This window comes from Sinocyclocheilus anshuiensis, unplaced genomic scaffold (assembly GCF_001515605.1).
Source record: "Sinocyclocheilus anshuiensis isolate Anshui unplaced genomic scaffold, SAMN03320099.WGS_v1.1 scaffold629, whole genome shotgun sequence".
NCBI lineage: Eukaryota > Metazoa > Chordata > Actinopteri > Cypriniformes > Cyprinidae > Sinocyclocheilus > Sinocyclocheilus anshuiensis.
Window position 1 is genome coordinate 951698 of NW_015536485.1, and position 20470 is coordinate 972167.

A 20470-nucleotide genomic window follows, 5' to 3' on the forward strand; every position below is an offset into this window, starting at 1 on the left:
ATGTGTTTACAGCCTCTGTTATGCTTGCAGAGAATAAAGAGGTGAAAATAAAAGTCACTTTAAAAATCAAGAGACTGTTCCCGGACGAGTCCTACCTACCGCACACATTGTTTATCAGGACAGGGGCTGATGCTAAATTCTGCAGAAACTGAAATGAGGTCATCACGCTATAAATTATTGTAAATCATCATTGCAGTTAAGAAAAGAAAAGGCAAAAGGTTTGGCCATTCTTCTGAAGTGGCCTATTACATCAATGCTTCAAACCAGAACTGTGGCATCACCATCAACACTGTATCCCAGCAGCTGTCCGATGTTTTTTTCCCCGAATGTATATCAGGCCGTTTAACTACAGTTACTGAAATAGCTACAAATATACTGCTACCTTGCAGTGCCTTTTTAGCTACATAGTTTGGTAGTTTCATACTCCATTGAGTTGGGCTGCTTGGCGCTGAAGGCCTGAAGAGCAGTCTGGATTCGGACCACATCAGTGGTAGAGAGTTTAAGACGGTGGCGTAATAAGCAGGCGAACAGATCCAGAGGTTGTTGGCCCGGTGGAGAGAGTCGGTTGACCCGGTCTCGGATCTCCAGCAACTGGAGCAAGGCCGAGTCCTGCGAGCCCTGTGTGTATGGGTAGTCCAGCTGCAGGATCAAGTCCTGAATGGCATCCGGATCAAAGTGCATACTATATCCGAACACCTGCATACTGTTGATTTTCATGTAGCCCAGGTTACGGGACGAGTCCATGTATTCCAATGGCTCGAAATGGACGCTGCCGTTCCCTTGAGTCGATGCCGTTTTGACACGGCTCCTCAGGTAAATGTGTACCGTCTCAAAAAAGGTCTTCCACTTGTTTCCCAGAGTCAGGGTCCAGTTATAACAGTCAAGCGGGATGTCTAACTTGGTCCTTTCCCAGTCAGGGTAATTGTTCTGGTCAATTGGCATGATCCAGCTCTCAGAATGACTACCTCCGAATGGATTGATGTAGACGGACAGCATGGGTTCCAGGGTGCTGTTTTTAGTAAGGCATATCTGCAGGGAGATCCCTAGGAGCATGTGAACGTGGCTAGATTTGAACTTGTTGCTCTTCAGCGTCAACAGCATCCTCTTCCTCCAGCTGGGATCGAACCAGTTGTTGAGTCTGACGTCATTGCTTATGAACATGGCGTGAATACTGATCCGCCCGTCCTTCTTTTGCAGCAGGTAGCGCAGCTCCATGTCCTGAAGGTCTGTCTCGAACCCGATGTAGTTGTCGGTAGAATCCGGGATGGTATTCCTACAGGTCCCTTGGCTCAGCATGTAGCCGGGATTGCAGCTGGCACAGCGAGAGCGGTTCTCGTAGGAGCAGGAGGCACAGTGAGGACCGTCGCCTACGGAGCACGGGATAACACCCTGGCAGGACGGGTGCTCGTAATGACAGGAGCAGGTCCGCGTTTCCTCCATGTAGGAGCCTATCTGATTGTTCTCACTGCAGTACATGATGGAGAGGATATACCTCAGCCAGTAGCTGAGAGGCCTATGGTGAAGGAATGAATGTGATAAGTCAGATTGTCTCCAAAGTTGTAAATGATACTCAATTTCATCATAGATAAAGTCTAAAGATTAAGTACTCTGAGTAGCAATATTAGAGATGTCACAAGAATTAATCGGGGTACTTGAAGCTCATGGGAACATGTTTTATTTTGCTCAGTCTCCAAGAGCCTTACAGCCTAATGAAATAGTTAGCTGAAATAGTTATAATATAATATAATTCATATAATATAATAATTAAATATTGCTTGCATAAAACATCCTAAAAATAATTATATTGTAATAATTATTTATTTTTAATGGTCATCAAAGAAGAAATATGTGACCCTGGACCCTGGAGTCTTAAGTAGCACGGGTATATTTGTAGCAATAGTCAAAAATACATTGTATGGGTCAAAAAATGATCTATTTTTCTTTTGTGCCAAACATCATTAGGATAATAATTAAAGATAATTTTGAAGAAATATATCAAAACGTCATTTTTGATTAGTAATATGCATAGCTAAGAACTTTTGGACAACTTTAAAGGCGATTTTCTCAATATTTTGATTTTTTTTGCACCCTCAGATTTCAAATAGTTGTATCTCGGCCAAATATCGTCCTATCCTAACAAAACATACATCAATGGAAAGCTTATTTATTCAACAACAACAAAATTGACCTTTATGACTGGTTTTGTGGTCCAGAGTCACATTTGTTCTTTGCACATCAAAAGTCAAAATTAAAAACACATCATCTACCAGATAGTAACTGTGTGCGTGTGTGTAAGTGGAAAGCAGCTGAACACTAAAGTAAAGTATATACTGTATAAAATGCCCTAAGCTTGAGACATGAAAGTACTTTATTCTTTGAAAAATACAGCTTGTTTTTTTTTTTCTCTCATAATAGATAGTTTTAGAAGAAAAATGGGAAAAATCAATACTTAAAAAAAAAAATAACACAAGACACTAAATTATTTCCAAATAATTTCATCCATTTTATGAGCATGAAAAAATGCCATCCTGCAAAAATTAACATAACATGCATATTCAGTCACTAATGATTCTCTCTGAAGCCACTGGCAAATGAACTCAGTGGAGTGGATCAGCACGATCTGTCACATGGAGTCAAATTGTAAACATCAGCTAAAATGTACTCCGATTTTCCATTTCACTTTGTTTTTCCAAGCACAATAACAGTAAAAACTCAACTCATACAGCATTTATAAAGTCTAAGTTAAAATAGTAAATGACGTGTATCATTGCACCATGTCTGTGAAATTAAGCCATACTGGATGCAATTTTTGACACATATTAATGTCACCAGTTAAAAATCCTAACTGAAAGATAAATCATAAGCTGAAGAGGATGATATTTGTGCGTATTTAAGGCCCAAAATATTCTTAATTCTCCTCTGAACTGGCTTATGGATGAACAACTCATTATTTTCAAAGCTTGACTTATGCAGCAACTCTTCTTTTCACAGTTGAAAAATCTATTTCAGCAATTGCAGAGTCCCTTTTGTTATGCTATCCTGCGAGATAGCCGAAGATTTTCATTGCCATGGAATTTCCACTTGCGCAGAGAAAAACAGTTTACTCTGGATTAAAACATAAATGATGGCAACAGAATGTATAAATATTCATGGCACCAGGCTGCCTGAGAGAGAGTCAGTATGCAGGTGGTTGGCAATGAACGAAATCTCAGCAGCCTGTCAGCATATTTCACTGACAGCGAAACGGAAATTCACACCAGAGACAAAACATTCGCATGCACATTTATTCCATGAGAAAACAATTTCTCAAAATTTCCATATTTTTAGACCGTAAAAACATCTGATGGAAGAACAACAATAGCTTAAATAAGCATTTTTGCTCTACTTTTCATGGAAATTACAGCCATGAAGGAATATGCATTAGTCAGGCAGTATAATCACTTAAAACCAGATTCACAAGGTAATTTATTTGATTATTTTAAAGCACCGATTCTGTTTAAAGGTATAGTGAAAGACAAAGTAATATGCAAACATAAAGTAAAACAAACCATCAGATATATAGGAATGCATTTTATGAACAAATTTATCAAGCTGTTGATAAATTGTGCCTGACAAAAGGAATGAAAAAAAAAGTAATTTAAAGGACGTGTGAAAATCAAATAAATCAAGTGTGAATGATGAACTGACAGAGAAAACAAAACAGTAAATCAGAAACTCAAAAGCAGTCTAATAAAATGTCTTCAAAACATACATCAATGGAAAGCTTATTTATTCAACAACAACAAAATTGACCTTTATGACTGGTTTTGTGGTCCAGAGTCACATTTGTTCTTTGCACATCAAAAGTCAAAATTAAAAACACATCATCTACCAGATAGTAACTGTGTGCGTGTGTGTAAGTGGAAAGCAGCTGAACACTAAAGTAAAGTATATACTGTATAAAATGCCCTAAGCTTGAGACATGAAAGTACTTTATTCTTTGAAAAATACAGCTTGTTTTTTTTTTTCTCTCATAATAGATAGTTTTAGAAGAAAAATGGGAAAAATCAATACTTAAAAAAAAAAATAACACAAGACACTAAATTATTTCCAAATAATTTCATCCATTTTATGAGCATGAAAAAATGCCATCCTGCAAAAATTAACATAACATGCATATTCAGTCACTAATGATTCTCTCTGAAGCCACTGGCAAATGAACTCAGTGGAGTGGATCAGCACGATCTGTCACATGGAGTCAAATTGTAAACATCAGCTAAAATGTACTCCGATTTTCCATTTCACTTTGTTTTTCCAAGCACAATAACAGTAAAAACTCAACTCATACAGCATTTATAAAGTCTAAGTTAAAATAGTAAATGACGTGTATCATTGCACCATGTCTGTGAAATTAAGCCATACTGGATGCAATTTTTGACACATATTAATGTCACCAGTTAAAAATCCTAACTGAAAGATAAATCATAAGCTGAAGAGGATGATATTTGTGCGTATTTAAGGCCCAAAATATTCTTAATTCTCCTCTGAACTGGCTTATGGATGAACAACTCATTATTTTCAAAGCTTGACTTATGCAGCAACTCTTCTTTTCACAGTTGAAAAATCTATTTCAGCAATTGCAGAGTCCCTTTTGTTATGCTATCCTGCGAGATAGCCGAAGATTTTCATTGCCATGGAATTTCCACTTGCGCAGAGAAAAACAGTTTACTCTGGATTAAAACATAAATGATGGCAACAGAATGTATAAATATTCATGGCACCAGGCTGCCTGAGAGAGAGTCAGTATGCAGGTGGTTGGCAATGAACGAAATCTCAGCAGCCTGTCAGCATATTTCACTGACAGCGAAACGGAAATTCACACCAGAGACAAAACATTCGCATGCACATTTATTCCATGAGAAAACAATTTCTCAAAATTTCCATATTTTTAGACCGTAAAAACATCTGATGGAAGAACAACAATAGCTTAAATAAGCATTTTTGCTCTACTTTTCATGGAAATTACAGCCATGAAGGAATATGCATTAGTCAGGCAGTATAATCACTTAAAACCAGATTCACAAGGTAATTTATTTGATTATTTTAAAGCACCGATTCTGTTTAAAGGTATAGTGAAAGACAAAGTAATATGCAAACATAAAGTAAAACAAACCATCAGATATATAGGAATGCATTTTATGAACAAATTTATCAAGCTGTTGATAAATTGTGCCTGACAAAAGGAATGAAAAAAAAAGTAATTTAAAGGACGTGTGAAAATCAAATAAATCAAGTGTGAATGATGAACTGACAGAGAAAACAAAACAGTAAATCAGAAACTCAAAAGCAGTCTAATAAAATGTCTTTTCTATTTGTCTGCTTTATTTTTCTCGCTGCAACTTGAATCATTTGTTATCAAAGAAGAAGGATGCTCTTGAAGATAGATCAAGGCAGATTGCAGAAACATTTCAAACGCATGCTGTTATTGTTGTCATGCCCTAGACTCCTCAGTCCCAAGATAGGAAACTTTGGAAAGTATGAGTATACTGTACATTTGGACTTGAGAGCTGATGTTATTCTCATATATGGAAATGTTTGTTTTCACCAGTGCTGCAAGATAAAGTCAAGTACATCACTTTTCCTTTGTTAATTTCACATTTTAACTAACAGGTTTATAAGATAAAAAGATATTAAAATAATAATTAATTATGCATGCTTAATACCCTAATTAATCATGTAATTATTTCCTGAAGCAACTTGCACATTGTTGTTGTTAGTGCAATGTGTGTTAACTCAATACAGACACTAAAATAAAGTCCAAATATCTAGTATACTGTTCACTCTAAATTGGTGTAATTAAAACAGCAATTTATTTTTTTCCCCACTGCAAAAATCTGCCATTTCATTTTTTTGTTTTCATAACAGTAACATTGTACATTGACAAAAGCAATATTTGAGGTAAAATATACAATCATTTAAGAAAGTGCCTTTTTAAAAGTTCCATTATTATTTTTATGCTGATTAAAAATCAATATAATTAGTAAATTGTATAACTGTTGCTGTATGCCAAGAAAATGTAACACAAATTTTCCAGAATATTATGCTAAAAAACTTACAATGATATTTCAGGGAAAATATGCCATCATTTAAAATGTTATTTTTTTATTTAATTGTATTATTTTATTTTTATGCTGACAAAAATTTTACCAATTAATATGATCTATAAAGTGTATAACTGTTGCCATACACCAAGAAAATATTACACAAAACTTATCATATACTTATGGAAGCTAGTTTCTTCCACTGAATTCAAAAAATAAATAAAAATAAAATAAATAAATTTCAACTTTTTCTATCACATTTCTGACTTTTTTCTCGCAATTGTGAGTTTACATCTCACTTTTTTTTTGTTGCATGGTTTAAACTCACAATTGCAAGGTATAATGTCAGAATTGCAAGATATAAACTCGCATTTGCGACTTACAAAATCAGATTTGTGTGATATAAACTTGCAGCTGTGATTTACAAAGTCAGAATTGAATATAAACTCAAAATTTTGAGAAATAAAGTCAGAATTGAGATACTGTATAAACTGGTGTAAAAAAACATTTTTTTTTTCAAATCTGCGATTTCCTTTTTTCATATCAGTAACACTGAACATTGACGAAAGCAATATATCATAATATTACTGCATGCAGTCATTAAAAAATAAAACGTTAAAAAAACTTAATGTATATTATATTATTTTTTGTATGCTGACCAAAAATGTTATCAATTAGTATGCTCTATCATTTATATAACTGTTACCATGCATCAAGAAAATATAACACACATTTTCCAGTATCCTAGATGTTTCTAGTGCAAAATTGCAAATCTAAAAATCTCATTGTCCCTTCCAAGGAATAAAGTATATATCAGAGGATTTCTATATGTTGCTGCATCTGCAGCATCTGTATTACATGTCGTCCCAGAGCACCCAGCCAGCTTAAGTGATAATATGGGGATATCTGAATAGTATGTCTTTGAGAAGTCAATATGAATATTAATGAACCAAGAACTTTCAACTGTGAAGCTGATCATTGCTTTAGGCTTCGCTTTCACCTCATCTGACTCAAGTAGTTTCCACTTGACTTGGCTGCCAGCGTGGTTTGCATAATTCTCATTTTTGCACAGCCCTGACCCTCTACCATCTTTGAACGCTCAGTTTCAGAACTCAGTCGTGAACTTTCTCCTTCCACAGCCCTTACCAAAGGCACTGCATTATCATGCCAGTGCAGAGCCCATAAATTACCTGTTTCCTGTGTCTTCCATTAAAACACAACCTGCACTTTAGCCTAAAGATGGGAAGATAAAACCTATTCATCCACTAACTCCTGAAATGATTAGATGGGACAGTCTCTATCATTTCAGAGAGGCTGGGACTTCAGCCAATGTACTAGACTTAACCCAATTATGCTTGCCACAATTGCCCTCAGATATGGACTGAGTAGTGTGTTAAAGGCATTTCTTAATTAATTAGTTTGGAGGACATGCATTTTAAATCTCCTATTAGTTCATCCATTTGGAAAAGGATCAAGAATAAAGATTCAGTGCAACAGCACAATATATGTATGTGACATCGTGACACATAAAGATGTTATAGGAGAACTCAGGGTTTAGCCTTTGGATTTTCTTAACATTTTGTGATTCTGTGAAAGAAAAAAAATTACAGTAAGGTCTGCTAACATTAGTTAATGCATCAGGCATCATGAACTAATAATAAACAATACTTTTACTGCCTTGGGTAATGTTAATTTTTTCATATATATTGATACATTTTAATATTTCAAGTTTTATAAGGGTCAAAATAGGGGTTTTCAAGCATCAAAATTTTAAAAGTTTAAATAAAGTTTAATACATATTTTAATTATAACGTATGCTTTTTATATTAGAAAGTGTCCTGTTTAATTAGATTTTTTTTTTCTGAGCAAAAAATAATGATTCATAAATTTTGACCCTGCTTTACAAAAGAAAAAAAATCTTCTTGGGCATATTTACAATAAGAATCATTAGATTACAACAAAATACTCTATTTAAAGACTGCAGCCACCAAAAACAAATTCATTGTCATTTTAAATCTTTACCAATCTTTGCCACTATTCTTCAAATCCAATAGTTTTTACCCATTTTTCAGGATTAAGTTTTTAATCATTTAAAATATAATACAATTTAGTAAGATCACTTTTTCTTTCATTTAATAATATATAAAGTAGAGGTCAGGATAAGTACATTGTTTCATTTCTACATAAATATTTTATGCTGAATGATGATGGAATAATATTTCACCCAAATTTTGATATTTTATTTTCACAAAAGTTATTTGGAACATTAAAGTAGACACTTTACTGGCATTTAAAATGTTTTCTATGTATTTAACATAACTTTTTTTTTTTTTTTTTTTGATGTAGACACCAAAATGGGATGTCTCATAAGCAAGCATTGGTTATATGAACAAACATTTATTAAATAATTGTATTAATATTATTTTTATTAATAATAATAAACTACCTTAATGTTTGTTTTTATTAATGCCACGCCAGCTTGGCTGTTTTCATGGTGAAAAAGAAACTTCAGTAATTACAATTTAAAATCAACAGAATAAAACAAATCTTAAACTAGAACTGTAGTTTTTTTTAAAAATGCTATAAAAACTATATTTAATTGTTTGTTCATGATACCTAATTACTGTTAACAAACGGAACCTTATTGTAAAATGTTACCAGAAAAGTCACTGAATCCTTTAGGAAGCAATGAGAAAGTATTTTTACATTTTAGTCCCTTTACAGGCCCATTTTTACTAAAAATTCTGAAACTAAATTTGGATAACCACTTTACAATCCTTTTACAGATCCATTTTTCTAAAACTAAAAATTTCCTAATTTCCTGAAACTAAATTTGTGTGAACTTGATTACAAATATTTTCAATGGCATCAACAGAATAAAACAATTCTTAAACCAGCTTAAATAATGCTGTAAAACCTGTTGTTAATTGTTTGTTTATGATACCTAATTAACTGATGTTAAAAAATTGAATCTTGCTGTAAAATGTTACCAAAAATAAAGTCTGTTCAACCCTGAATCCTTCAGGAAGCAATGACAAACTATTTTTCCTCTCTCATCACTTTACAATCAATTATAAATACGGACATTTCCATTTATAACCCATTAGGAACATAGCTCATCTCTTACCTCTCTCTGGGCACAGATATTTTGGGCTGAGTCCGACACCTTTTGCAGAGTTTGAAGAGTTTGCCGACAATCCGCTGTGCTTTGCTGAGCAGCTGTTGAGTGCTAGTCTCCAGCAGCTGAAAGCGTTGTTGAACGCCAGGGTCCATCTTCCAAAAGTACTGCACAGCAGATGTGTTCAGAGCATAGAACGTTGGTAATCTCCTCACAAAATTTTGGAAGTCCTCTAGAAAGGCAGACAAGTGTTGAGAATAAATTACTGGAATGACTTTGCCTCATGTCGGGGAAAAATAAATCAGTCATGTTTGATAAAAATGAGTCAACAGTGAAACTGGGGGTGGAAGGGGAGCAGGTGGAACGTTATTTTCATTCCTTTGATGAAAATTGAAAATTGTCCTGTGTGATTGAACACTGATAGGCGAGGACAGCAGGGTATTTTCAATGAATTGCTAAGAAACGCTAAGCCTTTTCTAAGAAGGACTGGCTGATTTTGAAGGAGCACATGCGGTTCGACTTCAACAACAACGAAAACATTAAGTTCTGACAGTATAGCAAGTCGTTAAAGCAAAGCAGAATCATCTCTGCCACACTCATGTCTTCCAGCGGAGGAAAGTTCATTTTCATTCGTGGCGAGAAAAATCGATAGCCGTGTTATGGTGCTCAACGCCCCAATCAATGCTACCTAACATCTAACAAGAAATGATCTCAGTGGCTATAATTAACAGCACAGATCCTCATCATAGCCTGACAATTCCAGTCTGTGCAGATGCAGAACTGGATTTTTCATGCAAACAAACATCAGGTAATTGAAAATATTACAAGTTCCATTTTTAGGTATCCATTGATCGGTACAAGTCGCCAAGTTTTGTCTTGATGAGGAATTTCATTAAAAGACAAACACTCTGTGATGCCCCGACCGAATAGAGAAGCGGACTGCTAGATGATCTCGCTCCAGTAGATGATTGTTGTTTATTTATTTGGTTTACAGTCATTAGGCAGTGGTTTTTCACTCCCTGCTGTTGCTGCAGGAGGTAAAGCTCCAACATGGCTGTGATGCACACAAAAACCTGCTCTGTGCTGGCTCAGTGCCTAGCTTAGGGACAAGTAAGCCTGCCAAGTCCAAAACGCTGCTTTACCACAATGACAATGACACTAGATTCCAGGAAGCATTTCCCACTATTTCCTTGTCAGCCATCAAATGTTACAAGGTGACAACAATCACTGTGTAATGTCACCCCACTATGTGTCAGATATATTCACAGATCTAAGCGGCACGATGGAATTAACTTGATGCTGGCATGCCTCGGGCCTTACGATTAATTTCCAAAAAAAAAAAAAAAGTCCTAACTATATAACCTCATGCAAGACAATTATGCTGTTTTTCACTCCTAAAAGATTCTCATTCGCCTATCCCCATATGATTGTATCCATAAAATGAACATTTTAATAGCTCTTTTCCATGCAATTATTATCCATGGGGACTAAGAGATTTAACTAAAAAAGGAATAAAAGAATCATAAAAGTGGTCCATATGACTCGGTTTAATTAAGTTATACAAAAACATACAAAAGACTGACATTTAAGTCATTATTCACTGGGTTAGTGAGAACTGCCAAGAACCATATCAGTCATGAATCAAAAAATCATTCAGACTGGCTTTTAAATCAATTCATTCTAAGTTCTGAGTCAAATGAATAATATGTTCATAAACTGCTACTTCTCCCATGAGCATGACAGAACATACATTTATGGCATGCTTGTGTCCTTCTAGAAGATTGGAAGATTTAGTCTCTCTACCATTTCCAATTACATGGGACAGAGAAGACAGTACATACAATTCTTAAAAAATTATCTTTTTGTGTTTTACAGAAGAAATGAAGTAAATTAAGACATTTTTTAAATTGATTTTAATTATTCACCATGTTCCTTCAAAAAGTTACTATCACATTTTAAAAACGTAATATTGCAGAATCTTACCAGACTCTTCAAACTCTTGGTTGGCTTGCATCCATGATTCTCTGATGAGTTTCAGACTATCCTGCATAGCCTTCAGGTCTTCACTAGGACAGTTGCACTGGGGATAATCAACACTGCATTTGCACCAGCAGTCATTATCCCGGCACACAAACTCGCCCTCGGAGTGGCAGCCAATATAGCTGAGAGCTGCCTCCACAAATCTGCTCCTTAGGTATTCTGGCAGAATGGCCTGAAGCCCTAGAAGAAGACAAAATTATATAAAAATACATAATATGCATTAAAAAATGAAACCAGTATACACTACCTTGGAAAAGTTTGGGATCAGATTTTTTTTTAAACATTAAATTGAACAAAAAAAGTACTAAAAAAAACACTAAAAAGTATCAGTTTTCTCAAAAATATGAAGCAGAACAACTGTTCTCAACACTGATAATAAGAAGAAATTTTAATGAGCACTAAATCAGCATATTAGAATGATTTCTGAATGATCACGTGACATTGAAGACTGTAATGGCTGCTGAAAATTCTGCTTTGCCATCACAATATAATAAAATACAAAACATTAATTATTTTATTGTAATTATATTTTCATAATATTACAGTTTTACTGTATTTTTGACCAAATTCAGCCTTGGTAAGCAAAAGAGACTTATTTCAAAAACATTTAAAAATCTTACCAACCTTAAAACTATTGAATTGTATAATAAAATACTGGTTTAACTTAAAATATTTTAGTATTATAAGTATCTATAAGTGTCTTTCAAAATATCTTTTCATAAGCTACATTTCCTTGAAACCTTTACAGCCTAAGTGTGCTTTTACAACAAAAGAATATTTCTGTGAACACGCTGCTGCCTCTTTCAATATCAGCATAGAAGAATGAAATTAAACAAGTGATAATATCATTGGAAAGTCTGGGATATAGTTAAATAATACATGCGCTACCTTGTAGATGAATCTTGTTTTCAGGACTCTGAACCAAAACGGAACTGACAGAATCGAGGTTGTCATAGTTACTGCATCCAAGAGGGCCTGTCCTTGTTTCGGTCACCTTAAGGGAAGACAAGAGAAAGCACATGACAATACTCTGTGCAAAACAGAGACAGAAATGACACTGAGGCCATTAAATATGCAGAGCAGGCAGATGACTGTCCTGTGAAATCAAAGTAACATAGATTTATCCAGGCTCAAAAAAGGCATATTGTTTTAGACACAACTACACAGAATTGCTGGTATAATATAAGAACCATATAATAACTATGTTGTAAAGGAGCTCAAACGTCTGTCCAGAACACTATAACGACTGCACCGTTACACCAAGGTCATTAATGTTATTGAGAAAGCTACGGTATTATTTGGACCAAATTCACTAATGTATTGAAGGGCAATATTTCACAGTGAACGTAATGCACTTTCAGTGTACGTAAATAGTGAAGGGTAATGGACCTGTGGCTGAATGCGACTTGAATTTTACAATCAATTTAGTACATATCAACATAGATATTTCAAGTCCAACATAGCTGCCGTTGTGGAACTATGTATTATATTGAAAGGCACAGTATATACTGAAAAGAAATGCAACTGTTAGAAGAAATGGTTTTAAGTCAAATGAATTCATGTTCCAGAGCAGACAAACAGGTATAAGTACGAGTAGAATATCCATATCACTGACACCTCACTGACAAAACTATCGACACGGTATCTTTGTTCCCATCCAAGATTTGTGTTAAAATGGTGCTCAATCGCAGCTCAATCATTCCTGACAAAAGCTTCAGTTTTTTTCCGACAAAAGTCACTGTATATCAAGGCTCGGCTGACACATGGGAAGAAAACGCACTGCCTGTGGGCAAATATATCTCCCTACCTGTCACTTACAAATTGTTCTCTGTTCTACATTGTCTTCTTTAATATTTCCCCCGGTGAGTGAATAAAAGTCTCCATGTCGTGTTTGTAGATTAATGGTGACCCGAGATTTCCGTCAGGCGAAACTAACTTTTCTTCTTTTGTGTTGGAAGAAAAGTTGCCTTTGTTCGACATCTACTCAAGGGTCACTGGATAAACGGTGAAGCGTATAAAATGAGACAAAGTAAACACTATAGTGAACCCTCCAAGCTGAACGCAGTTGTTGTCATGCAAGTGAACCACTGAAAATGACTGAGGACCTGGAAAAGCCAAGGAAGCATTCTAATGTGTTACACAAGCAACAAATCCCCATTATCGAGAGCTGCTTTATTTAATTTCCATTCAGCGTGTTGAAATAACTTTCAAGCCAGTGAGAGTGGTGAAAGCCGAATCAGGAGGAAAAGCACAAGTTCAGCAAGCCTACTGCTGGCATTTCCATTCCTCTTATTGACGCGTCCACGCAATTAATTAAAGTCCAAGGAGCCTCTACAGGGATCAGCAGATTAATTTCTAACAAAGACAGATGTCCGACTTAAAGGGAAAATTGACCAATTGCAAGTATAAAGATGGGTTTTTCTATGCATAGCAATGAGCCGGCCCGCAACAAGGGCTCGATGGAGCGGAGCATGTGCAGAACTTGGGCTTTCTATAATGAAACGGAGAAAAATGGAGAACTGTTGCTGCAGCTAGTGCATCTGAATTGGAAATTCAGAATTTACCTGAATGTGCACTATATGCCATCCATTATAGATGCTGAGTACAACCCATGTGCACTGAAAATTGTGTATTTTTTTCAAATTATCTGCAGTGTTTTATTTGTGCTGACTACATCAGAACTTCTAGCAGCAGGCTTTAATGAGATCAGTAACTGGCATAAGGGTCGCTTTCAGTGTGGCTGCGACTGAAGGGATGTATTCAAGGAAATGGGTCAGTTGTGACTTGTAACATTCACTCTCAATCACTCTGAAGTTCATAAGACTGTTCCCTCTGTCTTTATTAAAGAAGACCTGGCGCCCACACTCCTAGATGTGTCATTCTATACATAGTTACTGTGTCACTCTTTTGTCTCTTACTGCCAGCTAAGAGACTCAAACACTGCACTGTAAATAGAATGGATAATAATCACAGCACATACGCATCACTTTTAAAGCTCACTTGAAAAAAACAAAACAATTTGCATACCCTGCCTGGTGTGTAAATAAAGAAAAATGTTCCACAGAAAAACATGACAATAAGACGGTAAAAATCCTTTAAAAGTGACTAAAATGATTTGCTAAATAAATATTAGCCATCCATTGCATTTCTCAAACAGTAAATGAGGAAAATCAGACAGTTCTGTAATTCCCACCTGTGATTAATCCAACAAAGACTGCGGAAAATATCACTGAGTGGGCCTGCGTAGCCACATATTTGAATAATAATGGATTTTAAGATGCCGATCCCAGCTTTTTTGATACGCTAGAAATGTCATTAATGTTTCATAAGCACTGGTGCTTATTATACAAATGCTTTATACAAAGTTCCGGCTAGAATGGGGTCTGTATTTAATCAGAGAGAATTAGTCAATAGGCGTTTTCCTATTTGCATCAGGCATGTTTTTACACTGCATTGAAACAATCTTTGAGATATTCGAGCAGCTGTTTTCATAAAAAGGCCCTTTCCGGTGGATTAGCGCATCCTTCGTTTCAGTGAGCGCAATGGGGGAAGCTTATCATTGGAGGAAAGTGTGCATTAGAATGGAATTATACCCTTCTCCACAGAAAATAGGACTTTATTGAAAGCAGCAGGGAATCCTCTGCGAAGCTAGTAGTGGTTAATGCTCTCAGCTTCAGCTTCTTAGAATGAAACACAAAGGCATGCTCTCTACAAGAGAGCTTCATCTGTGTGCATTAGCTGGAAATTCTTTTTGATTTTTCAAGCGTTCTTTCCTCGCAGCCGGATTCGGAAGTTCTCGCTCTGGTTTATGGCAGTTAAGAGGGAGAAACTGGGGGAGGTGTAGAGGTGCTGGCAGAGTTTTCATGCCTCCCAGCTTGTGCTCGGGATGCTTGACTGATGACCCAGGCAAACGTCAAAGCACTACCAGTGGCAAAATGCCCAACTCTTTCTCTGAATCATAATCTTTCATAAAGTTTTCTACAGTTCATATACGCTGCCACTGAGTTGGTGAGAGAATTCATATCATGCAAAATGTATTCCATTGCTTAACAGAGAAGAATGCGGAATAAAAAATGTAAAAAAGAAAAATGATTGTATTATTGAGTAGTATTAAAAAATAATGTGTATTATTATTTAATGCATTTGCCTTATTTAAAGAGAGAGTTCACCCAAAAATAAAAATTATTTTTTTATTCTTTAGAGACAAGACATAATCACCATTATGTTGTTACAAACAGTTTTATTTCTGGACGGACTATACCTTTACAGGAGCCCTGTTATGCCCCTTTTTACAATATGTAATATAAGTCTAAGGTGTCCCCAGATTGTGTCTGTGAAGTTTTAGCTCATAATACCCCACAGATCATTTGTTATATAATTTTGAAAATGCATATTTTGAGTGGAAGCAGAAACATGCTGTTTTCGTGCATGTCTCTGCTAAATGCAATGAGCTTCTGCTCCCACTCCCTTTTCCATAATAGGGCTGTGCCTTTACAGTTCGTACCTCAGATACTCTGCTAAAAAACACCTGTTTGGTTTTGATTATTATGTCTATAGTGCTGAAATCATAAACCATATTAGTTTAAACTTCTGATATACAGTTTTCTGAGCACACACATCCGAAGCACACGCACAGAAAGCGGCTGTCACACGGCATTCAAGTACTAAACTAAGTTCTCTTTCATGTCTTATTGTGCTTAAACCGTTAAATACACAGAGGTTTATGTTAAAAACACACGAGTTACAAAAACAGTTGGTTATGTCTGTGAAGGTAAACAGCTGGGAACGAAATTGCATGTTTATATTAGATCTGTGTGGCAGCAGCGTAATATACAGTAAATAAATCAATAAATCCACTGCTCTCTTGTCTCCTCTGAGTCTGTGGCTCGAAACAGTGTTATGTGCTCGTCAGTGCAGCCAAAGACAGAACAGTTAGCATGCTTTGCTCGAACATTCGCCATGGCGTTAGAACTGGTACAATGTTGTCGCTTGGGAAAAATGGCGGCGCCGTTGGTGGAAGCCTGCAGATTAAGGGGCGGTAATATTATATTAAGATCCCTTTTCTACATCACAGGGGGAGCAAAATCTGAGCAGCTCGGTTTTTTTTCACAAGCTTGCAACGAAAGGCTTACCAAAAAATTTACTGGGTTGTTCTTTTTCACGTTTTCTGGGTTGGTAGATGCACCGGGATCTGATTATAGCACTTAAACCCGGAAAGAGTAAAAATTTTCATGATATGCCACCTTTAACACATCAGGGTATACTATATTATTATCCTAATATGTTAAATAAACCAAATATGTACAGTGAAAAACTCCTTACTTTTTTATTTCAAATCAGTCTAGAGTAGCATTTGGTTACAGTTTAGTCTTACTTAATTAACCTGACAAATATCTCTGGACAGACAAAAAAATACAGTGGGTGACGATGAAATGTATTGCACAGGGAGCTCAGTAGGACATAATTTATTTCTAATAAGAGCGACAAACAAGTCACAGAATTTAGATCAGAATAGAAAACTGATGCAGATGAGTAGTATATAAAAGGAGTTTGTGTCTGTGCAGGCAGTGTCTCTGTGACATCTGCAACACGGGGGTATGATTAATTAATCAATATTGGATTGTTCAAATGAATTGATTAATCAGAAAATTGATATTTTTACTGATCTCCATTCATTAGAAAATCATAATCTTTCATAAAGTTTTCTACAGTTCATATACGCTGCCACTGAGTTGGTGAGAGAATTCATATCATGCAAAATGTATTCCATTGCTTAACAGAGAAGAATGCGGAATAAAAAATGTAAAAAAGAAAAATGATTGTATTATTGAGTAGTATTAAAAAATAATGTGTATTATTATTTAATGCATTTGCCTTATTTAAAGAGAGAGTTCACCCAAAAATAAAAATTATTTTTTTATTCTTTAGAGACAAGACATAATCACCATTATGTTGTTACAAACAGTTTTATTTCTGGACGGACTATACCTTTACAGGAGCCCTGTTATGCCCCTTTTTACAATATGTAATATAAGTCTAAGGTGTCCCCAGATTGTGTCTGTGAAGTTTTAGCTCATAATACCCCACAGATCATTTGTTATATAATTTTGAAAATGCATATTTTGAGTGGAAGCAGAAACATGCTGTTTTCGTGCATGTCTCTGCTAAATGCAATGAGCTTCTGCTCCCACTCCCTTTTCCATAATAGGGCTGTGCCTTTACAGTTCGTACCTCAGATACTCTGCTAAAAAACACCTGTTTGGTTTTGATTATTATGTCTATAGTGCTGAAATCATAAACCATATTAGTTTAAACTTCTGATATACAGTTTTCTGAGCACACACATCCGAAGCACACGCACAGAAAGCGGCTGTCACACGGCATTCAAGTACTAAACTAAGTTCTCTTTCATGTCTTATTGTGCTTAAACCGTTAAATACACAGAGGTTTATGTTAAAAACACACGAGTTACAAAAACAGTTGGTTATGTCTGTGAAGGTAAACAGCTGGGAACGAAATTGCATGTTTATATTAGATCTGTGTGGCAGCAGCGTAATATACAGTAAATAAATCAATAAATCCACTGCTCTCTTGTCTCCTCTGAGTCTGTGGCTCGAAACAGTGTTATGTGCTCGTCAGTGCAGCCAAAGACAGAACAGTTAGCATGCTTTGCTCGAACATTCGCCATGGCGTTAGAACTGGTACAATGTTGTCGCTTGGGAAAAATGGCGGCGCCGTTGGTGGAAGCCTGCAGATTAAGGGGCGGTAATATTATATTAAGATCCCTTTTCTACATCACAGGGGGAGCAAAATCTGAGCAGCTCGGTTTTTTTTCACAAGCTTGCAACGAAAGGCTTACCAAAAAATTTACTGGGTTGTTCTTTTTCACGTTTTCTGGGTTGGTAGATGCACCGGGATCTGATTATAGCACTTAAACCCGGAAAGAGTAAAAATTTTCATGATATGCCACCTTTAACACATCAGGGTATACTATATTATTATCCTAATATGTTAAATAAACCAAATATGTACAGTGAAAAACTCCTTACTTTTTTATTTCAAATCAGTCTAGAGTAGCATTTGGTTACAGTTTAGTCTTACTTAATTAACCTGACAAATATCTCTGGACAGACAAAAAAATACAGTGGGTGACGATGAAATGTATTGCACAGGGAGCTCAGTAGGACATAATTTATTTCTAATAAGAGCGACAAACAAGTCACAGAATTTAGATCAGAATAGAAAACTGATGCAGATGAGTAGTATATAAAAGGAGTTTGTGTCTGTGCAGGCAGTGTCTCTGTGACATCTGCAACACGGGGGTATGATTAATTAATCAATATTGGATTGTTCAAATGAATTGATTAATCAGAAAATTGATATTTTTACTGATCTCCATTCATTAGAAAATCAAAGTTCTAATGAGTCCTTGACCCATTGCCTAGTGTTCATCCAAGCCTATAAATTCTGGCCACTTAGCATGATGGCTTGCAAGTATATCACCAGAAGGCATGTCAGGCGACATCATGTGACCTGAATACTCCAACCATCCTTAAGTATCTAAACATGCTCTGATTGTTATAAACCTCAACTAACACTCCTCCTTCCTGTAAATCAAAATTAAATGCTGTGATGGATGTCAACTGGCACTCACCGCATTTTCTGTCCACCGTCGTCTCTGACTGTGGAGGTTAAAGATTAATTTATTATTGGTGGTGCAGAAAATCCTCCTCATAAGTCTCTTATTCATTAGAGCCTGACACCTCGCTTATATTCAAAATGGCTGACGAATGGGCTGGGCTCTCAAAAGAAATTATTGAAATGGAACAAATAATTTGTCACACTGATGCATAATTCCACCAGCACCTTCATATTTATTTATTTATTTGCTATATTCCCTCTATACCCTCCCCCAAGAAAATAGCTCTTCCATTTGAGCAGACCACTCTCGCTCAAACGTTGTATGTTTGCCACAGAAAGAATCGCCAGTTTGGTGTAGAGAGCCTTTGTATTCACATCCGTCTTCATCCACGTGAGGTAAAAATCCATGGGCTGAATTAAAGACTGCTGATCCTGAGAATATTTCACATCAATCACCTGAAATGCCAGGCAAATAAAGGCATCTAAAAGGACCCCCATCTGCTCACTTCAATCAAGATAGCTCATAAGCTCTTAAGCTAAGACACTTGCTGTCAGGAGGCAATGTGTCTTGCTCCCGGTAAATACAAATCAACTACAGTGAAGTAGGGTTGGGAACAGAGTTGCATTCTTTTAAATACCGGAACTGACTGATGCTGTCTGTTCTTCCAACGATGCTGATTGAATACCATACTAACAGTTTTTACCGCACTACTAATAGCACTATCACAACACGGCTAGTCCAGTTACAGAAGGACTCATTCTCATAAATTATGATACATGATACAGTGCAACCAGTGCAGTCCGATTATTGAATGAATGACTCTTATGAACCGGTTCTACGGTACAATAGTGACAGTTAATACAATTATAATGTTACAAAACATTTATATTACAAATAATTCTTACAATTTTTTTTTCTGTTATATTCATCAAAGAAAAAGTTTATACCAAAATATTAAAGGGGTGCTCTTTTACAAAGTCTTGATTTTGTTTTGGGGGTGTACTAGAACATGCTCTCATGCTTGGTGGTTCGAAAAACACATTCTTTTTCACATAATTTACATTATTAAAATACCTTTCTCCCCAGGCTGGCACAAACGGCTCGATTAGTTCCGGCTTTGATGAAGGTCCGCCTTCCGAAAAACAAAATGTGTTGTGATTGGTTAGCTGTCCCAGTGCGTTGTGATTGGCGAACAGCTTAGACGGTGTTTCAGTACTGCCACGCCCCTTGCTCCGTCTTTCAACAAAAACATTTGGCGAATCCGGCACTTCTCACTCGTGCTGTAGAAGCTGTCCTCAGTAAAATGCGCAGCACACGATAGCAAATTGGGGTTATAATGCTCAGGAACAGAGTTAAAAAGTAATTAAAAATAAGAACACGTGTTTCTTGAGCACCAAATCAGCATATTAGAATTATTTCTGAAGTGACACTTAAGACTGGCGTAATGGCGGCTTCGCCATTACATCACAGGAATAAATTACAGTGATGTAATAGCATAACAGGAATAAACTTTAAAGTATATTTAAAAAGACTAATTTTAAATTGTAATATTTCACAATATTACTGTTTTTACTGATCAAATAAATGCAG

The 20470-nt window shown here is 35.9% G+C and overlaps 1 protein-coding gene across 1 annotated transcript; it reads right to left on the minus strand.

The window, feature by feature from the left end:
• Positions 1-322: 322 nt before the first annotated feature.
• LOC107684279 (BMP/retinoic acid-inducible neural-specific protein 3-like) lies at positions 323-12259 on the minus strand. The gene is made up of 4 exons (XM_016480517.1): positions 12127-12259; positions 11182-11418; positions 9208-9430; positions 323-1513 (listed from the first exon to the last, which is right to left on the minus strand). Exons 1-4 carry the CDS (start codon positions 12257-12259, stop codon positions 397-399), a joined length of 1710 nt encoding a protein of 569 aa, XP_016336003.1. The 3' UTR covers positions 323-396.
• Between the last annotated feature and the right edge of the window lie 8211 nt (positions 12260-20470).